Source organism: Aricia agestis, chromosome 9, assembly GCF_905147365.1.
Source record: "Aricia agestis chromosome 9, ilAriAges1.1, whole genome shotgun sequence".
Taxonomy (NCBI): domain Eukaryota; kingdom Metazoa; phylum Arthropoda; class Insecta; order Lepidoptera; family Lycaenidae; genus Aricia; species Aricia agestis.
This window is the reverse complement of record NC_056414.1, coordinates 135,628-154,763: the sequence shown is the minus strand read 5'-3', so window position 1 is coordinate 154,763 and position 19,136 is coordinate 135,628. Positions and strand designations below refer to the sequence as shown.

Sequence of the window (19,136 nt, the reverse complement as noted above, 5' to 3'; positions counted from 1 at the left end):
AAAAGTTACAATTAATTTTATTTGTAATACGACGTCTACATGTGCGGCAGACAGGCGGCGAGCGCGCGGCGCAGCGCCTGGCGCACGTCGTCGCGGCCCTCGCAGAACACGTGCGTGGCGTGGCGCTCCACGTGCACTAGCGTGTCATGCCGCGGCAGGTGGACGATGCACCCCCCTCCCCCCGCCGCCGCGCCGACCCCCTCCCCGCCACCGCCGCCCCCGCCCGCCTCCACCCGCGCCTCGCCCACGCCCTCCCGCGCCAGCGCGCGCACCAGCGCCTCCACGTCCAGCGCGCTCCAGTGCACCGCACCCGCCGCCAGCGCCGCGCCGCCCCCCGCGCCGCCCACCCCGCCTGCCGGCAGCAGCTCCAGCCGGGCGTCGCGCACGCGCAGCGACACTGTCAGCGGCGCCGCGCGCAGCCCCGCTCGCACCTCACGCAGCCCGCCGCGCGCCGCCGCCGCCGCCAGCGCGCCGTCCAGCGTGCCCCGCGCCGCGCGCCGCCGCACGCCGAGCGCACGCGCCGCCCCGCGCCGGACCACCACGGTGGGCACGTCGCCACCCACGGCGCCGCGCCCGGCGCCACCGGCGTACTGCTCGGGCAGCGCCAGCTCGCGCGGCCGCAGCTCGCGCACCAGCTTGTTGGCCTGCGAGTAGTTGAGCGAAGTGTCGATGGGGCAGTGGAACGCCTTCATGGCGAGCGGCTGGAAGGGGGCGAGCGCCTCCGCGTGCGGGAAATCGGGTTCGGTGAAGATGACGGCGTGCGCGGGGTTGGAGCCCCACAGCTCCACGAGGTGCACGGCGGCGCCGAAACGCAGGCTCGGGTGGCCGCAAAACACGACGCAAGGCTGGCGGAAGTCGGCGCCGAACGCCTCGTCGTGCAGCTCGCGCGCGCGGCGCAGGCGGCCGGCACGGGCGAGCGCCGCGTGCGGGAACGGCTCCTCGGGCAGGTACACGCGCGCCTGCTTGCCCGCCGACACCCACTCGGCCAGGATGTTGCTGTACGCCAGCGAGGAGTCCGCCACCGGCGACACCACGTACAGCGGCACGTGCGCCAGACCCGCGCCGTCCAGGTGCGCGGAGAGGCACTCCAGCAGGTCGTACAGCACGCCGCTCGGGTACACGGGGCACAGCACGCAGCCGCCGGCGCGCAGCGTCACGGTGGCGTGCACGCACAGGTCGCCCAGCATGTGGTCGGGGTTGTGGGCCGGCGTCTGCGTCAGCGCGGCCAGCACGAGCAGGTCGGCGCCGCGCAGGGCCGCCTGGTTGATGGGGCGCGGGTGGGTTGTAAGGGTGCTCGAGCCGCTCACGTACGCCACCTTCTCGTGCGCCGAACGCAGCACCCAGTTGGCGGAGCCCAGGCAGAAGCCGGAGCTGACGGCCGTGGCGTGCAGCGCGCCGTACAAGTCCACGCGCTCGTCGTAGCCCACCACGCGGACGCGCGCCAAGGCCCGCGCGAGCGCCGCCGCGGAGAACAGGCGGCGCCAGGCGCGCGGCCGCACCGCCTGCGCCAGCGGCGGCGGCAGCATGTGCACCAGCTCCTTCCAGCGCCGCGCCGCCCCCGCCCCCGCACCCGCCCCCGCGCCGCCGCCGTTCGACAGCCACTCCGATAGCTCCTCCAGGTAGAACCTGGAAACCAATACATATATTGTGTTGCGGTGCATCATATATTAAATTTACAATCGAGGTTGGTTCTGCGAGTTGCAAAGTAGAAGAGTAGAAAATTAAAAGACGAGGGGATGTGATCACATAGCTTATGGCGCATTTTCATTGGTCGATAGGGTCCGAATGCGGGGTGCGGGAGATTTCTGAAACGCATGCTACAGGGGCCGCATTCGGGGAACCGTTTTCATAGTCGATATGGCCCGCATGCGGGGTGCGGGAGATTTATAGAACGCATGCCACAGTAGTCTAAGCGATAAGTTGAGAATGGCGAAATAAAGAGGTAAGGGTCATAAAAATACGTGCAATAGCTCATTAGATTCGGGAAGACGTCTAGAAAAATGTATAGGAAGCGTGTATTAGCACACAAAAAATTGCAAAAGTTATAAGCAAATTAGGTTGCAAAAAAAAAGGTATTATGTTTTTTGTGAAAAACTCCGAAACTATTAACATTTAAGAAATTTTAAAAAAAGATTCCTAAAGAAGAGGAAATTTCCATAAAAAATCCCAACTCCCGGAATTCTATCTCTATTATTTATAATTTTAATTTAACGCTGAAAGTAAGCCTCCGCGCGGCATTTTTAGGTAGCGCGCGCGGCTTTAAAACCGAAAATTTTCAACGATATTTCCATGGAAATAAGATATTTTCCCACATCAAAATGTAGCCTATGTCCTTTCTCAGACTCCAGAATAACTGTGTACAAAATTTCATTGCAATCGGTTCAGTAGTTTTGGCGTGAAAGCGAGACAGACAGACAGACAGAGATACTTTCGCATTTATAATATTATAGTATGGATTACTTTTTTGTAGTCTGGTTATGGAATGACTCAAAGGAGGGTATTGAGTGCATGAGCGAGAACCTAAGCGATTTCTACTGGAACTTATTCAGGGTGCTTGGGGACAAAACGTACTAAAAGTCCTGACGTCAAGGAGGTGAGCCGGAGGGAAGGGAGGGTGACAAAAGTTTCAATTTTTAGTTTTTGGCTAATACCTTAAAAACGATGCGTTGTGGCAATAAAGTTCTATAACGAAACAAAAGCTTATTCAATTCTCTATAACTATGATTCTATATATTTTTTCCGAATTCTCATCCGTTTTTTTAATTATACGCTCTGGAAGTTTCAGAATTGCTCTCAGGTATCTACATTAACCGCTGCTACAATCCCTGGTGCAGTGACAAAATATATTATTGTTTTAGTGAAGCCTCAGGCGCTGGTATATATTGTCCTTGGCGTCAAGAAATTACCTACATTTTTCCACCCCCACTCTTGAGGGGTCAGCCCATTCCCGAATGTTTTTTATATATTTAACTAAGCAGGCTAACAATTAGTGTATGTTCCAACTGGTGCAAGATGGTTACCGTAATGCCTCGCGTCGTCTGCAACACCAGGGGTGCTACTGGTGCGTTGCCGCGTCAAGGGGTGTAATGAGGGACTTACAGCCCTCTCACTTACTGAACGAAGCATAGAAGCGGTAATGCTACTAGTCAATCAGAATTAGAAAGGAATATTTAAAAATAAAACATTTTCACTTTTTCTAAGCGTGTAGTTCGAAAACGGATGAGAATTCGGAAAAAGTGTGTAGAATCAAAATTATAGAGAATTTAATAAGTTTTTTTTTTCATTCATTCATTCATTCATTGTATTTTAATTATTAGCCAAAAACCAAAATTTAGACTTTTGTCACCCTCCCCTCACTCCTGCTCACCTGCAAGACTTAAGGACTTTCAGTATGTTTTGTTCCTAAGCACCCTGAATAAGTTCCAGCAGAAATCTCTTAAGTTCCAGCTCACGCATTCTACAACTACTTTATTGACTGTACTATTATAATAAAAAAAAATAATTTCTTTATTATTTCACAAATAAAAATAATTAGACCAATCAATCAGTCTTTGTTTTACTTGACTAGACCGAAACTGAACTAAAAAATAAAATAAACAAACACTAACTTCTTAATAAAAAAATAAATAATTTATTAAGAAGTTAGTGTTTGTTTATTGTATTGACAGTGACTCCCAGTGGCCTCCGCACACGACCGGTCCGTTGCTCTCTCACGACTCACTCAGTCTTTGGTTCAAATTCGACGGTTGCTCGGACCTTCGGCGAAACCTTCGGCTTCGGCCGAGTTTTAGGCCGAAGCCGAAGGTGGTTTTTTTGGCCGAAGGCTTCGGTCGCCGAAGCCGAAGCCGAAGCTTCGGTCGGACACTATGGCTCTCCCACTGGTTTGTTCATTGCAACGCCACCAACAAATTGCAATTGGGTTAAATGTCAAGTCGTAAACAGTTGTCGTTGCCATGGCATGACATTATTTGGACATGCGCAATAACTAGGTTTTGCAGCGAATGCGCTAAAAATTACGCCGACGAACACGGCCATTATCACGTAATTGATTTGATATCAATGAAGGACATGTATTAACTAAAAAAATTTTTTCCGCCATTTGCTAATAAAAAATTTATAAACCAATGGACTATTTCGATGCTTTTAAATTTTTTTTCTTACCTTTATTCTCTTGAAAATATTATGATTTTTAGAAACAAAAATTTTTCTTAATAACAATTTTTTATTGTATATAATAATCGTTTTTTAAATATTTCTATTGTTTAAATTATTATTTTAGAAAAAAATTTCCTCTTCGAAATCATGATTGATTGTCCTCAATATGGTTACAAAAACAAAAATTTTTTTTATCAATCATTTCATTGTTTATTAACTTAAAAATTTGTTATAACAAAATTCTGAACTTTTTTATATTCTTTTTCTGAAACTCTTAAAAAATACAAAAACAACGATGTACAACAAAGTGCAGAAATATTTTTTTGAAAAGGTACAATAAAAAATCGAAAAAAAAAAATTTTTCTGCACTTTGTTGTACATCGTTGTTTTTGTATTTTTTAGGAGTTTCAGAAAAAGAATATAAAAAATCATGTTTTTAAGAAGAATTTTTTTTTCTAAAATAATAATTTAAACAATAGGAATATTAAAAAAACGATTATAAACAATAAAATATTAGTATTAAGAAAAAAATTTGTGTCTAAAAATCATAATATTTTCAAGAGAATAAAGGTAAGAAAAAAATTTTTTTAAAAGCATCGATCCATTGGTTTATAAATTTTTTTAACGAAAATTATTTAAACGTTTTCTTTAAAGTACAATGAGGACGGAAGTTCGAAAAAATTTCGTTAGTTAACATTTGTCTAATTTGTTGAAAAATTAAATTTAAGTTAAATTCCCAACGGAAGCAAATTCTTTGCAGTGTTCTGAAGACACCATAAGTTTTTGAAAATTTTAAATTAATATTTAATACCTTTAAAAAAATAATCAGAGTGACGTGCTCGGTTTTGAAGCCACGCGCGCTACCTAAAAATGGCGCGCGGAGGCTTACTTTCAGCGTTAAATTAAAATTTTAAATAATAGAGATAGAATTCCGGGAGTTGGGATTTTTTTATGGAAATTTCCTCTTTTTTAAGAATCTTTTTTTTTTAATATCTTAAATTTTAATAGTTTTGGAGTTTTTAACAAAAAACATAATACCTTTTTTACAACCTAATTTGCTTATAACTTTTGCAATTTTTTGTGTGCTAATACACGATTCCGATACATTTTTCTAGACGTCTTCCCGAATCTAATGAGCTATTGCACGTATTTTTATGACCCTTATCTCTATATTTCGCCATTCTCAACTTATCGCTTAGACTACAGGGCCCGCATTCGGGGAATCGTTTACATCAGTCTCGTCATCGTGAAAATGTATTTGACTCGCGTCCCGCAAGCTGTATATCGACCGATGAATTTAATTTGTCGATATCACGGTCGTTATAAAGCTTGCGGGCAATCACCGCAAGCGATGTGACGAACACGTATCGACTTGTAACTTTAACTAAGAGCAAGACGTCCCAGAAGCCTACCACACCATCCGCGGCGGGCACTGGAACCAGAGAGGCACCGATGGAAGCGCAGTAACGGCCACCCATCGCTTTATACAGGTCACCACTTTTGTGAAAATGGGACCAAATTGGAGTGAAACCTAATATAACAAAACAAACATTTTTAAAATCGGTTCACAAACAGCGGAGTAATCGTTGAACATACATAAAAAAACATATCCACAGCCGAACGTATAACCTCCTCGTTTTTGGAAGTCGGTTAAAAACTCAAAGCAGATATGTTACTACCGCGCGCGTTGTGAAGATTCAAATACGGCCCAATTGGGTTTTATGATGATATGCGGCAACCCATTATTATTGACAATAGTAGGGAAGTAACCTAACAAAAATTAATCGATAGTTTAAAATATCGAATCACTTCGTAAAGGAATTGCAATCGAAATTATCGATTTCGTACTGACATTTCAGTGGTGCCGGCGATTTAAGATGGCCGCCCTATTTTATAGATTTGATTTCGATTCAAAAGAGTCAATCTCTATTGACATAAGTTCCGTTTCATGCATATGAAATTTTTCAGATGTTTTCGTAACAATAATTTTATACTCCTACTAGCTGTTGCCCGCGACTTCGTCCGCGTGGACTTCAGTTTATAGCGCGCGATGTCAACAAAATTGGTGTCAAAAGCTTTTATAAAAAAACCCTGGTACCCCTTAAATCAATACAGCTGTGCAGTGTGCACACAAATTTTGTTGATACCGCGCGCTATAAATTAAAGTCCACGCGGACGAAGTCGCGGGCAACAGCTAGTTATGAATAAAAACAATAATATATAATAAAGTAGGTATGATTAGTTCTGTTACAATAATGAAGTAAAAAATTAAACGCCATCTGTTTTCATATATTAGAATTAAAATGTTGATTGCATTGATATATTTTCTGGATGGAATATAGGCCAACACGGTACACTCGAACTCCTTAGAAATGCAGTAGGAGTTCTATAAGATAAGATAGATTGATTATTATTATACCAAGTGATAATATTATTAAACATAATATTCTAACGTATTAAAAACTATAAACAAAAACATAATAACTAATAAGTATGATTAGTTCTATGTTACAATGAAGTAAAAAATAAAACGCCATCTGTTGAATCGTATTAGAACTAAAATGTTCATTGCATCGATCTATTTCTGGATTTTTTATAATATTATACATAAAATATATTTAAGATTTTTGAAATATTATTTTAATACACATCCAAGACCCAGGAACATTGAAAACTTTTTGTTCCGTCTGCGGGACTCGAACCCAGGACCCCCGGGATGAGCGCTGGCCACGCGCAATGCGAATAAATTTTCATCGATATTTTCATGGAAATAAGATATTTTCCCACATCAAAATGCAGCCTATGTCCTTTCTCAGACTCTAGAATAACTGTGTGCAAAATTTCATTGCAATCGGTTCAGACAGACAGACAGACAGACAGACAGACAGAGATACTTTCGCATTTATAATATTAGTATAGATTTCACAGTTAAAATTTATAATTTTTATTAATAAGTTAGCATTTAGCATCTTTTAATTTTTATTCATTTACAATTTATAGGAAACATTTGTTTTTGTAGATGGAATATAATTTATTACATTTTGATTTTTTTTTGTTCTCTTGTCGATCGAGCGCAATAACGAACGTGCTGCGTCTTGTCTTAGGGGGGTATTACATTATCATCTTATAGGATCCAATATATATGATCATTTGATCATATCTGCATATTACATTATCATATTTCATTGATCCTATTTTACGTCATATGTGGTTTCAATAGCCAATGGAGAGCGCTAACGCTGACAGGTATTGACGTCAGGGTTACTAGATCTCAGAGAATTCGATTTGTCAAAAGACATCGTCATTTTTAATATGGCTTGTTTTTTGTTATTTCAGCAAGATTATCCAAGTATATATTTAGAAAAATAATGACATTACATTATTTGAAACATATTAACGAACAAGAAATTAAAAACTCTTTTTTATATTAAATAACTGGCAACACCTATTTCTATGACCGTATTGGATCCAATCTCTCAGCAAATGTCAAAAATCTATGATCAAGGACGAAATGAATCATATGTCTATATTACATTATCCAATATCATTGACTCAATGATCTTGGATCCAATATATATGATAATCTAATATCCCCCTTACCTAAATAAATTGAAAATGACGTCGTGCGTGTATCGAAAATGTGCCAATTATGACTCGAAAGTAAACAAAACACATGGAATCTCTTACCACATGTCTTGATTGCAATAAATACCTCGATTATTTACATTTTCAATTATTTTTTCGAACAATCTGGAAAAAATCGAATTTTCGTCATAGCTCGTCATAGACGTTTAAAAATAGAACTGTCCCTTTTATGTAAATGGTTTTTCGCATCTTTTGTTTCACTTATCTGTCAAAATTGTCAACGTTTGCAATTTTGAATTTGAAAATTGTTCGGTAGAGATTTAAGCCGGAAAATAGTATGGACGTAACATATCTGTATCACAATAGACATAACTACCAGTACCTCGACTGCAAAGAAACGGACAGGTTTCAATATCTGTTAAATTCGTCGGGTTTCACTAGGATTATGAACGGATTGTGCCTCGCGCTGGCTGATATAATTTATTTTTAAATATTTAAAATAAAGATTTCAAAATTGGATTCTGACAATTTTAATCGCATGTGCCGGCTGCGTTCCAGAAGACGTTAATTTTGACCAAAACGCTCAAAACGTCCCCTTCTGCCGTTCCATTTGACGACCGCGGTCGTTTTGATCGCGGCTATGACGTCACTCATGACGTCATCATTTTCGCTTAAAACAACCCTCGACGAAGATGGGTCAAAGTGGGCGTTCTAGTTATTTTTTTTAATTTTAATGTAATATATCGCGAAAGCCATGTTCGGAAAGTTTTAAAGAGAGAGTAGAGACAAAAAAGCTTCATATTATTTCATTACAAATAATATTTTAATTGAAATACATATTATATTAAATACATATTATATTAAATAACATTTAATAAAATATTTTGATTGGAAAAGAAATTGTTTTAAATGAAAGGTATTTTCATTTCTCCTGTACCTGTTGACCTACTCGTACTTGACTTAGCATTACGCGGTATTGTTACCTAACGTTGTATTTGGTTTTTTTTATTATAATATGATTCAATGTGGAAACTGAAATAAAATAAAAGTTTAACTATATTAAAATAATATGATTACTTCAGTAAAAAAAAATGTAATACTAAAAACGAAACAAATATTATATTATGTACTTATTTTATTTGTAAAATAAATGTAACTAAGTATAAACAATTACTTTTATTTACGACTTGAAGAAAAGGATGAATATCCAAGTTCTGTTCAATGTAAGTACTTATGTATAAAAAAAATATAGTTCTTTTTTTAAACTTTTCTCAAAACGCTCCGTTCCACTTGGGTTTGTATCACTGACGCTCACATGCTAGTGGAACGGGAAAAACTACGGTCTTGAGCGTGAGCGTTTTTAACGTCATCTGGAACGCGGGGGCCAAAACACAAACAACAATACGACCAAAGTGGAACACGTCCATCGAATATGTCATATTTTTAAATTTGTAGGTAACAGTTAACAGCCCTAGCGACGATTTTCGTCATAATCATAGACTTAATATAGGTATAGCATTATAGGTTTATGGTCATAATACGTCAAATTTAAAAATTTCAACATCAGTTCTAAGTCGGCATACTCTATCATTCTGTCTACTCTGTCTGTATAATATAGAATATCATATACATAATACATATACAATAGCTACTGTTGTGCATGAATTGTCGTGCGCAGCAATAATTATAATAGCAATAGTCTGCAATCGTATTTTTTTTGCAAGTACGATTAATTATTTAATTATTGCTAATGGGAATTTAGCAATTAATTATTATTCCTAATGCTATTTTTACCAAGACTATTAATTTATACAATTACCCTTTTTTAAATGAAACCCTTGAACTAGTGTCCGACCGAAGGTCTATTTTTGGCCGAAGCCGAAGGTTTATAATCTTAATCTCGACTCTCAGTATTTAATTTTGTTTAAAATTGTCTATAAGCTACAATGAATATTAAAATTATTTAAAAACTTAAATATTGAAGGTTTACCTCTATATTGACTGTTTCATATAGAAGTTGATTTAGAGATAGTAATAAAAGCTTGTGATTTTGTGATTTATTTTTTAATTATTTGTAGTCTGGTTAAGGAATGACTCAAAGGAGGGTATCGAGTGCGTGAGCGGGAACCTAAGCGATTTCTACTATATCTTATTCAGGATGCTTAGGGACAAAACATACTAAAAGTCCTGACGTCTAGGAGGTAAGCCGGAGGAAAGGGAGGGTGACAAAAGTCTCAATTTTTTAGTTTTTGGCTAATACCTTAAAAACGATGCGTTGTGGCAATAAAGTTCTATAACGAAATAAAAGCTTATTCAATTCTCAATAACTATGTGATTCTATATAGTTTTTCCAAATTCTCATCCGTTTTTTTAACTACACGCTCTGGAAGTTTCAGAATTGCTTTCAGGCATAGCTACATTAGCCGCCTCTACAATGCCTGGTGCAGTAACAAAATATTATATTACTGTTTTAGTGAAGCCTCAGGCGCTGGCAAGTCGCTGGCAAGCACGTCGGGGGATGTGCTTACAGCCCTCTCACTTACTGAACGCTGCATAGAAGTGATAGCTACTATTTAATTAGAATTAGAAAGGAATATTTAAAAATAAAACACTTTTTATTTTCACTTTTCCTGAGCGTGTAGTGTATGTAGTTTTCCTGAGTATGTGTAGAAAACGGATGAGAATTCGGAAAAAGTGTGTAGAATCAAAATTATAGACAATTTAATATTTTTTTTTCATTGTAGAACATTTTTGCTACAACGCATCGTATTTTAGTTATTAGCCAAAAACCAAAAATTGAGACTTTATCACCCTCCCCTCACTCCTGCTCACCTAGACTTAAGGAATTTTATTTTGTTTTATTCCTAAGCACCCTGAATAAGTTCCAGCAGAAATCTCTTAAGTTCCAGCTCACGCATTCTACAACTACCTTATTGACTGTATAATAATTTCTTTATTATTTCACAAATAACAATAATTAGACCAATCAATCAGTCTTTGTTTAACTCGACTAGACTGAAACTAGACTAAAAAATAAAATAAACAAACACTAACTTCTTAATAAAAAATTAAATGATTTATTAAGAAGTTAGTGTTTGTTTATTGTATTTGACAGTGACTTCCATTGGCTTCCGCATACACGACCGGTCCGTCGTTCTCTCACGACTCACTCAGTCTTTCGTTCAATTTCGACGGTTGCTCGGACCTTCGGCAAAGCTTCGGCTTCGGCCGGGTTTTAGGTCGAAGCCGAAGGTTTCGCCGAAGGTGATTTTTTTGGCCGAAGGCTTCGGCCGCCGAAGCCGAAGCCGAAGCTTCGGTCGGACACTACCTTGAACCTAGTGAAAAGTTGCTCACCTTCCAATCTGTAGTGTCGGTTCTGTGGCATACACTTGGCCCTTGAAGCCCGTTTCTTCGGTTATATATGGTAGAGCCATCATGCACGTATAGTTCGATATTAATATTACATCCAACTGGGAAAAGTCCACAACTTTATCCAAAGGTGGACAAAATTCTGGAATACTATCCACAAATACTCTTCCGCAACATTCTTTAAGCTCCTAAAATATAAAGACAGCTTAAATAGTAAATTATCAAACAGCACTCCTAATATTGCAATTAGTGACCGACCGAACTTTCGGTTTCGGTTTCGGCCAGTTTCGGCCAAAAAATTTAGTTTAAATTTTGCCGAAACTTTCGGCCCAGCCGAAACTCCAGTGTTTGTGAATTTTCGTGCGTCGTTTGATTACTTCGCAGTTAACACGTGCTTGCTCGCCGGCGAGGCCCCGGCTCATTTTGCCACCGTCCATTTAATCAAGTTTTGCAAATTAGTGCCAAATTACTAATTCATTCTTACTAGGGAACGCTCAATGGTCGAAATTCGACCTTAGTTTCAACGATATTAGGTATACTACGTTTAATTAATAAAAAAATATTGACTTTATCTAGACTTTATCATATATTTTTTTCAACTCTCCTCTCTGGGACTCAGCTGATCTCAGACTGGCCGTGTAAGCATTGTCTAAGTTGTAACTAAGATTCAATAAAAAAAAACTACAATCCATTTTCAATTTGTCAACTTATTATCAACAGATTTCAACCATAAATAAAAGAGTATAATTCGTATGTATAGGTATGTCACTCAAAAATCTGTCATCTTCTTGAGTGTGCGTATTGTAGTGTGTGTAATGTTTTATTTGTTAAAAAAATGTGTGATAAAAGCATAATTTCAAAATAATATTAGCTCGATGCACTCCTTCACCATATAAACTATAACTGTGCAAAATTTCATTCACCTACGTTTCCGCATTTTGCGTCAAAAGGGATACAAAGTTTTTCGCTTGCGTTTAGAGATGAGAAAAAAATCTTCTACATTTTTATTGCCTAATAGTCAAATGAATAATAATTAATCCTAATCTATGGTTAGTACAGGCTATTTTTACCTAAAAATACATATTTTGAGTCTTTCTGCGGTATGAGCCTCAGTGTTCATTGTAATTTAGAGTAAGTAATAATTTTTTCTGTTATCTAAGTTACTAAAAAATCTCTTAAATGATTTCATCATTGCCTGTCCTAGTCACAATAGACCGAATTTATGTCAAAACAGCTTGTAGACCAGTCAAAAACCAGAATAATCTGGTCAAATCAACCCAAAATTAAGCCGATGCGATCAGTAAAAAGGCTCCAGGAGAGCAACCAGTCTCTAGAAACCGACCAAACCGTGCCGAAGGATTTCCATTAAGATGGTCCATATGATATCAAAATATTTTGTTTCCCAGCATCCCGATCTGGAAAATGCGGAAGGTTGGTTTTTCATGAGTTTGGGAGATGGACCATTTTTTTTTACTATTAGCAATAAAAATGTAGAAGATATTTTCTCATAAGAATGAAATTTTCAGTTTTATAAAACGAAGTAAAGATTTGTTGGTATACGACTTTTCTAAGGCCATTGAAAAATCAATGTTTTTTTCTTAGAGACAAGAAAACCCAGAAAAGTTTTTTATGTTTTATAAAAGACCATAAAATAAGCTATCTTTAATCTGTTTACTGTCTTCAAAAATTCCTGATATTTCAGAAAATACAAATATCCTTAGGTCGTATTAATGTATGTGTTTAAAAATCTACCACTTTTAGAAGCTCATAGCTAGGCAACCATTAGAAATAGATACAAAGTGTGAAGGACAAAGTTGTAGAGAATTTTATTAGCTTTTCTTATGTAGTACAATAAAATTTCGTACGAAGCACCGTTTTCGAAAATTAATCAAAAAACCATAAATTGGTCCTTCTTTTTCTCCCCTCCCTTCGGCTCACCTCGGAGGGGTCAGGACTTTTAGTATGTTTATCTCCTAACTGGTCCAAACAAAGTTCCGTAGTCATAATTTCTGCTTTCGACTTTTCCAACAAGAATCATTCGTTTACTAGGCTATACGTCGTTTGATGTCTAAGGGAGGATGTCACCAATCACACTTAAAACTTCGTTTTATAAAACTTAGTTTTCATTGAACATGTTTATACGGTGTTTCTCGTTTTGTTTCAAATGGATTTCACAATCTTCTCTTAATTACGATTAATAAATCTTAGTTTATGTGACGTCACGCGATAATTTTACATTATTTCATAATTTTTGAGTCTAGTTACGTTATTTTATCAACAAAAAAGCAAGAAACGAAATATAAACTAACCAAACACTTCTGACAAAACTGTCACATTGACATCATGTCAATCATTTCACTACAGTGACAGGACTTTAATGGCTTTTATAAAGTCGAAAGCCGAAAGAGATTTTACGTGATAGTGAAGTGTAGTGTGATTGTGTGTGTGAATGTGTAATTAATATATATTAGGATAAAATTGTTCGGCGTACATCCGTTGTCTGATTGCCATAACACAAGTTTTTACTCAGCATGGGATTAGACGACGTGATGTACGCTACCTAGCTTTTATAGTATTGTATACATATTATTGTATGCTTAATAAAGAATTTGAATTTGAAAGTTAAACCGTACAACATTGGACGTTCAGTAGCTCTACCATGAGTTTAAAGCTATAGTATTTATCGATACTCGATACCGACTACGTAAATATTTAATATGGCGATTTTAGTTCCGCAAGTAACCGCTAGAGGCGCTGTAAAATTTGTCATAATAAAAATTTACGGTAGTCGGTACCGAGTATCGAAAAATACTACAGCTTTAAACTCATGGTAGACCTACTGAAGATTAAACTCGGATTTGCTGTGACCAATTTAGTTTATGTAGGTGAAATGCAATTTGGTGCTATAAACGCGTTTACACGTTTAGAACCGATTTAGTGTACACTAAGCGTGTTTAATTTCTTATGCGAAATCGCACCTAAATAAAATGACTTGAAATAACTTCGGCTCTTGTTTTTTAGGGCAATCCTTCGTTGTAATACATTAAAGAGGCATTCCACCACTCACATATTTTAAAACTTCGTTTTATTAAACTAAGTACAATAGTAAACGCGTTCATATGGCGACCTTAACCTAGTTTGATTTCAAATAGACTTCACAATCTTCTTTTAATCGCGATTAATAAATCTAAGTTTATGTGACGCCATGCGTTGATTTTACATGTTTTTATCATCTTGGAGCTTTTTCACCTTGTTTTATTAACAAAATAGAAAGAAACGATAAGTTATAAGCTAACCAAACGCATGTTGTGAAAACTGTCATCTTTAATTTTTTTTCGTCTGTGTTTTTCTATTCGCCATAACACTACTTACAGGACAGTGAATTTTATCATTTATGTAGTAATATGTTCTATGTTGGGCGTTCAGAAAAAAAATGGATTTGCTGTGAACGTTGCTGAAATGCAATCAAGCGTTATAAACATGTTATGTTTAGATTTCGGTAAATAATCGTCATTTTAAATGTTTTATCAAGTTTCGGTTTCGGTTTCGGCCGAAATTGCGAGTAAGGCCGAAAGTTCGGTTTCGGTTTCGGCTGAAAAATCAGTTTCGGTCAGACACTAATTGCAATTAAAGCGCTTATTCCACTTATCCTAGCTATGAAGTCCTAGCTAGGATCCTAAAAAATTTAGTCAAGTGGAATAACATTTAGAAAGCTAGGATCCTAGCTATGTTAGGATGCTAGCTAGGAAGTCCTAGCTAGGATCCTAAAAAATTTAGTCAAGTGGAATAACATTTAGAAAGCTAGGATCCTAGCTATGTTAGGATGCTAGCTAGGATCCTAGCTTTCTAAATGTTATTCCACTTGACTAAATTTTTTAGGATCCCAGCTAGGACTTCCTAGCTAGGATAAGTGGAATAAGCGCTTAAGACGTCTTCTTTTGTCTTTGAGTGTTAAAAACTGTTTAATGAAGTATTAATTCCTTACTGTAACTTAAACAAAATTTTCATTGTACAAAACTTACTCCTTCCAAAAGTGGATCATTGAGGTGTGGTGGAGTGTAGTTGGGCAGGGAGGCGAGCCTCGTGCTTGGCACTGGCGGTAGCGGCAAAAAGTTCAACACAGAGTGCGCCGACAGACCACAATCCAGCATTATGAGGAGTTCTTTAAAGGAAAGCACAAAGCATGGCTTTGATGCATCACTGCTTAGGCAGTACTGAAAAAAAAAGTGTTGTAAGTATACTAAACGTCTTGGGCCTCTATCATGAGCTCTTAAATCCATTCACTTTACGTCCTTATACAGTAAGTATAAGGACATAAAGTGAATGGATTTAAGAGCTCATGATAGAGGCCCTGTATAGGTACAAAAGACTTGTATACTATTCAGGCAATCTGTAGTATAGATTCCATACTAATATAACTATAAATGCGAAAGTGTGTCTGTCTATCTGTCTGTTACCTTTTGACACCTAAAGGTACTCCCTCACCGGGAGCATTCGCTTGTGGCTCAATTGGTTGAGTATGTGACAGCTCAAGTGGGGGGTGCGGGTTTGAAATCCCACCAACGGAACAAAAAGTTTCCAATGTTCCCGGGTCTGGATGTGTATTAAATATGTGTATGATATAATAAAAATCTTAAATATATGTATAGTATAAAAGTATTAAACATATTTCCGTTGTCTAGTACCTGTAACACAAGTCCTTCAGGTACTTAGCGCACGGGGCCAGACTGACGTGGTGTGAAGCGTCCATAGATATTATTATTATTATAATGTAATGTTACAAAGTCGAGCATTACATCAGTGAGGGAGGAGAGCCTAGCATTACAATGCACACCTTGAAATAATACAGTGTTTATTATATCTTGATACTACTTGTAACATCAACTAGCTATGGTTATGCTTAATGTCAAATGTTACATTACACGCGAATGCTCGTCAGTCAGGGAGTAGTGTCGAATCTTTAATGTTACATTACATGTGAATGCTCGCAGTGAGGGAGCACCTTAAGAGGCTGAACCGATTTTACTGAAATTTGGTATGGATATACTTTGAATCTTGGGAAAGGACATAGCCCCCCCCTCCCCCTCGCATCGGTATCCGTGACTAGTATTCAAAAAGGGTGGTTATAAGAGGTTAAAATTTTGACGAACATTTTTTCTAAGTCTTTTTTCCATAGTGCCCCGTTTCCTTCAGTCCAACCAAACATTCAAACCATCATTACGGCGCAGACCAGCCAAGTGAACAGTGGTTTAATTTGAGTTACAACTTACAATTTCTAACCTCACATGTAGAAAATATAATAAAGAAGTAAGCAAATAGCCCTTACCAGTTTCATGATGATTGTTGTTTTGATAACAGGGACAACTAGTGTATAAATCTATCATTAGTCATTACACGTTACATTGTTCAACAGTATATGCTAAAACACGTCTACAGCAGCTCCAGTTCATTTTTTATATTTGATTATATTATAATACATTATAATATAAAGACTTATACTATTAAAAGTAAGTTCTTGCTGCAATAAACGTAATTTCCATACACTCTAATAAAATAATAATATTTATGTTCGAAATAAAATGCAAAAATCAAAAATATTTTTTGTTTGCGAATTGCAGCCAATGAATAAGGAAACAATTGCGGCTGATTTTGACATTGTTTTTTCTTTTCTTAGTTAGGATTGTCGAATAAATATCGATACATCGATATTTTCAATTTGATATATCGATAGTTTTGGGCGATATATTTTGCTACGATATATCGATATCAAATCTATACTAATATTATAAATGCGAAAGTATCTCTGTCTGTCTGTCTGTCTGTCTGTCTGTCTCGCTTTCACGCCAAAACTACTGAACCGATTGCAATGAAATTTTGTACACAGTTATTCTAGAGTCTGAGAAAGGACATAGGCTACATTTTGATGTGGGAAAATATGTTATTTCCATGAAAATATCGATGAAAATTAATTCGCATTGCGCGTGGGCAGCGCTCATCCCGGGGGTCCTGGGTTCGAGTCCCGCAGGCGGAACAAAAAGTTTTCAATGTTCCTGGGTCTTGGATGTGTATTAAAATAATATTTCAAGAATCTTAAATATATTTTATGTATAATATTATAAAAAATCCAGAAATATATCGATGCAATGAACATTTTAGTTCTAATACGATTCAACAGATGGCGTTTTATTTTTTACTTCATTGTAACATAGAACTAATTATACTTATTAGTTATTATGTTTTTGTTTATAGTTTTTAATACGTTAGAATATTATGTTTAATAATATTATCACTTGCTATAATAATAATCAATCTATCTTATCTTATAGAATTCCTACTGCATTTCTAAGGAGTTCGAGTGTACCGTGTTGGCCTATATTCCATCCAGAAAATATATCAATGCAATCAACATTTTAATTCTAATATATGAAAACAGATGGCGCTTTATTTTTTTACTTCATTATTGTAACAGAACTAATCATACCTACTTTATTATATAATATTGTTTTTATTCATAACGAGCTGTTGCCCGCGACTTCGTCCGCATGGACTTTAGTTTATAGAGCGCGGTGTCAACTAAATTTGTGTCAAATTTAAAAACTTTTTAAAACCCTGGTATGTGGTACCCCTCTTAGGGCCGCGCAGCGCGCTACACCGGAATGGCAGCGCTGAAAGTGCTCGCCTCGCCGCTGCCATTCCGGTGTAGCGCGGCCCTTAATTAATCAAAATACCCAAAAACAGCTGTGCAGTGTGCACATAATCTATACTAATATTATAAATGCGAAAACTACTAGGTATTTTTGACTGCAACAAAAACTAGTGTATTTCTATACACACAGGCTTTACTGTGACAAAATTTCAAGCAATTTGGCATACCTAGTAACATTCTCCATTGTCCCGTGTATACCGTGGCTACCTTAAGAGGATTGATATAGATTATAGAGCAAAGTCTACCCAACAATGACCTAACAGCACTCTGACCGGCTGAGAATGATTCTACTGGGTTTCTTTTTCTTTGACTCTGACATTGGCATGCCTCCATAATAGCCCCTCTTCAAGATGGGCCAGCGCTGAGCGATCGAATGGATCGCATGCGATGGCTATGCAATGGTCGCAACGCCTCTACATGATGGCCGTGTTCAGTTGTGATCTAATCGTAGTTCAAGATGGACGTGTAAGCATTAGCCATTGCGGCAATGCAAAACATGCATTTTTTTATAATTTATGACTTCACCAGATGACCCGGTGAACTTCGTATGACCTTCCCTCCTAATATGAACCTTCTCTTGAATTATACGAATAATTATTTCGAGCCTAAAATTAAAATAATGGTTTATGGTAGTGATGATGATGATAATGATGAATGTAATAATAGCATAATATACTTTCCGTTCTTAAAACAACGCTGAAACTCTTAAACTTGGATCTTTAAAAAGTCAGGAGTTATGTATTGTATAAGCTATTATTATTGTAAAGTTTCATTAAAATTCGTTCAGTATTTTTTGAGTAAAATAGTAACAAACATCCATACATCCATACAAACTTTCGCCTTTATCATATTAATATAGCTACGTTCATTATGAGACCACGTACTCGTCATTTTGAATGAAATTCGTAAATTGTAATATGAATTACGACGTCCTCGCTCGACCGCGGCCGGGCATCGACTGTCGTATCGCCAACGTGTAGAGGCGTACCGCCATCGCTGGGCCATCATCCTTTGATGTGCGGCCGAAAAACCGACACCGCCGCCATTCCACGGCCAGCGCTGGCGCCATCGACCATCCTACGCCACTACGTCCTCCCCACGCTGGGCCATCATGATGGCCCACTACGCTGGCCCATCGTGAAGAGCCGCAATAAAACGTAGTGATTCATGGAATTAATATGTACTACGTACGTAGTACATATTAATTCCATGTAGTGATTATATTCTCTTTGGCCATAACTTAAAGAAGAAGAAGAAGAACTGTATTAACTAATTCAATCTGTGGTCGAACTGTAATTAATTAAGTAGTTCAATCGGGATT

At 38.2% G+C, this 19,136-nt stretch overlaps 1 protein-coding gene across 1 annotated transcript; it reads right to left on the bottom strand.

Annotated features, from left to right (window-relative positions):
• On the bottom strand, window positions 1–16,662 carry LOC121730610 (integrator complex subunit 9). The gene is made up of 5 exons (XM_042119728.1): window positions 16,436–16,662; window positions 15,132–15,323; window positions 11,095–11,297; window positions 218–1,626; window positions 1–175 (listed from the first exon to the last, which is right to left on the bottom strand). Exons 1-5 carry the CDS (start codon window positions 16,442–16,444, stop codon window positions 36–38), a joined length of 1,953 nt encoding a protein of 650 aa, XP_041975662.1. The 5' UTR covers window positions 16,445–16,662; the 3' UTR covers window positions 1–35.
• Between the last annotated feature and the right edge of the window lie 2,474 nt (window positions 16,663–19,136).

Bases quoted from the DNA above. Each gene is read 5' to 3' on its own strand.
- LOC121730610 (XM_042119728.1), bottom strand. The intron at 11,298-15,131 runs GTAAGTTTTGTA...TTTATATTTTAG, and splicing joins ATGATCCACTTTTGGAAGGA to GAGCTTAAAGAATGTTGCGG. The intron at 1,627-11,094 runs GTGAGCAACTTT...ATTGGTTTCCAG, and splicing joins CCGACACTACAGATTGGAAG to GTTCTACCTGGAGGAGCTAT.